Source organism: Octopus bimaculoides, chromosome 7 (assembly GCF_001194135.2).
Source record: "Octopus bimaculoides isolate UCB-OBI-ISO-001 chromosome 7, ASM119413v2, whole genome shotgun sequence".
Lineage (NCBI taxonomy): Eukaryota > Metazoa > Mollusca > Cephalopoda > Octopoda > Octopodidae > Octopus > Octopus bimaculoides.
Window position 1 is genome coordinate 87,968,541 of NC_068987.1, and position 2,787 is coordinate 87,971,327.

Below are 2,787 nucleotides of genomic sequence, written 5' to 3' on the forward strand. Positions count from 1 at the left end.
AATAAGTCCTGGGGTCGATTTGCTCGACTAAAAGGTGGTGCTCCAGCATGGCCACAGTCAAATGACTGAAACAAGTAAAAGAGTAAAGAGTATATGCATATATATATATACATGTATCATCATCATCATCATCATCGTTTAACGTCCGCTTTCCATGCTGGCATGGGTTGGACGATTTGACTGAGGACTGGCGAACCAGATGGCTGCACCAGGCTCCAATCTGACCTGGAAAAGTTTCTACAGTTGGATGCCCTTCCTGACGCCAACCACTCCGAGAGTGTAGTGGGTACTTTTACGTGCCACTGGCACGAGGCCAGTCAAGGGGTACTGGCAATGGCCATGCTCAAGTTGTGTTTTTTACATGCCACCTGCATAGGAGCCAGTCCAGCTCCAGTAGCAACGACCTCACTAGAATGTTTTTTCACGTGCCAGTAAGGTGATGCTGGTAACAATCATGCAGGAATGGTGCTTTTTATGTGCCATCAGCATGGAAGCCAGTCAGCTGCTCTGGCAGTGATCACACTCGGAGAGTACTCTTAAAGCTCCACTGGCATGGGTGCCAGTCATCGAATATGCGAATTTAGTTCGGTTTCGATTTCACTTGCCTCAATAGATCTTTGCAAGCAGAGTTTAGTGCCCAATGAAGGAAAGGTACGCATAAGTGGGCTGACTACACCCCTGGCATAGGCCATGGGTTATGGTCTCACTTGGCTTGCCGGGTCTTCTCGTGCACTGCATATTTCCAAAGGTCTCAGTCACTAGTCATTGTCTCAGTGAGACCTAATGTTCGAAGGTCTTGCCTCACCACCTCATCCCAGGGGTCTTCCTGGGTCTGCCTCTTCCACAGATTCCCTCAACTGCTAGGGTGTGGCACTTTTTCACACAGCTATCCTCATCCATTCTCGCCACATGACCATACCAACGCAATCGTCTCTCTTGCATACCACAACTGATGCTTCTTGGGTCCAACTTTTCTCTCAAGGTACTTACACTCTGTCAAGTATGCACACTGACATTACACATCCATCGGAGCATACTAGCCTCATTCCTTGCAAGCTTACGCATGTCCTCAGCAGTCACGGCCCATGTTTCACTGCCATGTAGCATGGCTGTCCATACACATGCGTCATACAGTCTACCTTTTACTCTGAGTAAGAGACCCTTTGTCACCAGCAGAGGTAAGAGCTCTCTGAACTTTGCCCAGGCTATTCTTATTCTAGCAGCTACACTTTCAGTGCACCCTCCCTCGCTACTAACTTGGTCACCTAGGTAACGGAAGCTATCAACTACTTCATATATGTGTATATATATATATATATATATATGTATGTGTGTATGTGTGTATGTGTGTGTGTGTGTATCAAAATCTAACTAAATTTGATGACTGGCACTCATGCCAACATCGTCTCCTTCATTGGACATGAAACTCGGCTTGCCAAGACCTGTTGGGGCAAACGAAAGCGAAATCGTGATGGCACCTGTGCCCAGCATTGCCTTACTAGCACTTGTGCCGGAGGCATGTGTAACGACATTTGAGAAAGATGGTTGCCAGTGCCGCTGGACTGGATCCTATGCAGGTGGCATGTAAAATACACCATTTTGAGCGTGGCTGTTGCCAGTACCACCTGACTGGCCTTCGTGCCGGTGGTATGTAAAAGCACCCACTACACTCTCGGAGTGGTTAGCGTTAGGAAGGGCATCCAGCTGTAGAAACTCTGCCAAATCATATTGGAGCCTGGTTCACTAGTCCTCTATCAAATCGTCCAGCCCATGCTAGCATGGAAAGTGGACCTTAAACGATGATGATGATGTATATATGTATATATATGTGTGTGTGTGTGTATGTGTGTGTATATACATATATATATATACACACGCGTGGATACAGAGCAACACTTGTAGCATTTGAATTATACACCAGTTTTTATTGATTTGTTTTTTTTTTATACCTGAATGAACATAATCGCTTGTCTTTCTCAAATGAGTTAGAACTAATCAGTGAAACTTAATTCATAGACTGTTTTCATAGAATAAATGTTAATAAGACTCTGTCACAGTTGAAATGGTTCAAGAATGCAGTTTCGATTTAAATTTAAGAAAATGAAGAGAATAAGAGGAGAGAAAGAGGATGCAGAGAGAAAGAGGATGCAGAGAGAGAGAGGATGAAAGGATATATATAGAGAGGGAGAGAAGGGGAGAGAGAGAAGGTGGTGAGAGTAAGGTTATTATTTACTCACTGTTGTTCAAGTCTGTCACGGATTCACCTTCCCAATTGTATAAATGACGGGCAAAACCTCGCAGCTTCAACTTGTCTGTGCAGTCATTCATGAACTTTTGAGAGATCAAGAAGAAGAATAACAATAACAATAATAATAAATAATAATAGTAATGATAATAATAATAACAACAACAATAATAATAATAATAATAATAATAAAAAAAAATTTTTTTTAAATGCTTTCTAATTGATGTATCAATACCAGCAGATGACAACGTTTCTCTAAAAGAAAAGGAAAAACTTTCAAAATACAAAGACCTGGAAATAGAGATAACTCGAATGTGGAATCTAAAAACAGAAACAATTCCTATCATAGTAGGTGCCTTAGGTATAATAAAAAAATATTCAGACAAATACATAACAAAAACACCAGGACTTACAAATATATATAACATACAGAAAATTGCACTACTGGGTACTGCACACATTCTACGCAAAACACTTTCAATACAGTAAACATACGAGCACCACAGCAAACCACAGCACATACCCAAGGCGCACAGAGCTGC

The 2,787-nt window shown here is 42.2% G+C and overlaps 1 protein-coding gene across 1 annotated transcript in view; it reads right to left on the reverse strand.

Annotated features, from left to right (window-relative positions):
• LOC106884146 (doublecortin domain-containing protein 1) overlaps nt 1-2,787 on the reverse strand; it is a 143,444-nt gene that overhangs the window by 77,769 nt on the left and 62,888 nt on the right. The window contains exon 9 of the mRNA XM_014935382.2: nt 2,238-2,331. Within this exon, the coding sequence (XP_014790868.2) occupies nt 2,238-2,331 (94 nt within the window). The remainder of the gene's footprint in view (nt 1-2,237; nt 2,332-2,787) is intronic.